The 1907-nt window shown below is 35.2% G+C and overlaps 1 protein-coding gene across 1 annotated transcript; it reads right to left on the bottom strand.

The window, feature by feature from the left end:
* Window positions 793-1689, bottom strand: LOC18590395 (putative phytosulfokines 6). The gene is made up of 3 exons (XM_007015880.2): window positions 1394-1689; window positions 1254-1312; window positions 793-1147 (listed from the first exon to the last, which is right to left on the bottom strand). The coding sequence occupies exons 1-3, from the start codon at window positions 1650-1652 to the stop codon at window positions 1037-1039; spliced, it is 429 nt and encodes a 142-aa protein (XP_007015942.1). The 5' UTR covers window positions 1653-1689; the 3' UTR covers window positions 793-1036.

Below are 1907 nucleotides of genomic sequence, written 5' to 3'. Positions count from 1 at the left end.
CTTAAAAATTTTTCTTTGTGTATCAAAAATTACTCTAAAATATTTAAATTGTTTAAAAGTTTTCTTTCTAATAAAAAATACTATAAAAACGAATAATTTGATAAAAAAATTTTAAAAAATATAAATTGATTTAAGATGCGAACTTAAATATTTAGATCGATTTCAATACACGTAATTTTATCCCAAATTAATTTTTTTATTAAAAATATAAAAAGACTATTTTTCAAAACACGAGGAATATTTTTGAAAAGAACCTTTAACTTAATGCTGATATAGTTCTTTGACCCTGGTTTCTTAAGAAGAGGTTGCATTGACGGTTTCTTTCAATATTATACGCTTTGCAGTACAGATATTTACTAGCCATCGGAGTAGGCGCAAGTGAAGTGGTCCGAGTAAGCTAGTCAAAAGAACATAATTAATCTAAGCTGTGGAATCTGGCAGCCTACGGCCTACGCCTCTAGAACTAACACTTCCAACTACGGAATGTGAAATGCAGTTGAAATCTGATCACTAAATTCGCAAGAGCATAAATTCCCAACTGTCTGTTTAATTGCTTTAATCCCATAGTCACCGACCTAGCTAGACTTTAAAGTTTCTCCCTGGACCCCTCTCATAAAATTCTGGAACTACTTGGGGCTTGCCTCTTACATTTTCCTTTGCTGATCGAGGCTGTAGCTTCTGTTTTTTTCTCTATGGTTAAATCTGACACTCTAAATCTTCTGTATATATGCAGACTACATCTCAACAAGATGAGCTTGGTGGAATCAGCATCACAAATTTGAGAGAAAAAAGTTACAGACAAAACTATCTAGTGATATATAGCTGCACTTGGGTGTTACACTTACATTAATCATAAGTATTTAGTAACAAACATAGAATTTTAAAACTTAAAACCCATTCTACCAGTTCTCATACTATGAAGATCAAAGAAGAACTTAATTATACATGGAATAAAATCAAACCTATATATGTAGGTTCTAAGGTAAAAATATGAAGAAGCTACATGAACTTCAAATCCTTAGCATGGAAATTCTGATCAAGGCTTGTGATGCTGGGTGTAAATGTAGTCTAAGTGAGCCTCTGAGACTATTCTTCTTTTCAAGCATTCATCATCTCCAGTATCACATGCTTCCACCCCCATTAGTTGCTGCAAAGCATTGGGAAACCAAAACAATAGTACGTTATTAGATATTTAGCCAATATTATAGGATATAGGGTTCGAAGTTGATGAAAAAGAGGTAGTTTGAGCTTACATTTATCAGTTCAATGTCCTCTCTATCTGTGATCTTACTAAGCTCTACATCTTCTTTTCCTGCAAAAGATATCTGCTGAACTTTAGTTTCTAGATTAGTAAAGAAGGAAAGAGGACAAGGATACCGATCGAGAAACTTGCCTTGTTTGTTTGCTATGAGTCGAGCAGATAAATGGGAAGAGGAAATAAGAATTAGGAAGAAGAGAAGAAGAGCACCAGAAAGAAAACTTTGCTTCATGGTTTCAGCTTGAGACACTTTTTTTAACGTATGCTCGCACTTAGACACAAATAGAGACACAAGGGAAAAGAGAGAAAAATAGAGAAGAAAGAAAGGGATGGAACACTTGAAAGTGTTGGGAGTTGGGATGGTGGAAGGGGGAGAAGCTGGATATAAATACATGCAAAGGAAGCTACCACAGTAAATCACATGAAGGCTTCCTTAACCCCCCAAAGAAGGCAGTTACAAACTTATAATGCAATACCGCATGATGTGGTCCTAAAGCCATGCTTTTAGAATACTACACTCCATGCTTGTGTGACAAGAGCACCAATATTATGAAGAGAGAGCGAGAGAGAGAGAGGTAAAGCTTTAGTCACTGTCTGCCATAGTGGTCCTAGCAAACTCCAAGACTCTCCAAAAATCAATGTAATAGTG

The sequence above is a fragment of the Theobroma cacao genome, chromosome 9, assembly GCF_000208745.1.
Source record: "Theobroma cacao cultivar B97-61/B2 chromosome 9, Criollo_cocoa_genome_V2, whole genome shotgun sequence".
Classification (NCBI taxonomy): Eukaryota; Viridiplantae; Streptophyta; class Magnoliopsida; order Malvales; family Malvaceae; genus Theobroma; species Theobroma cacao.
This window is presented reverse-complemented; position numbering and strand designations above follow the sequence as displayed.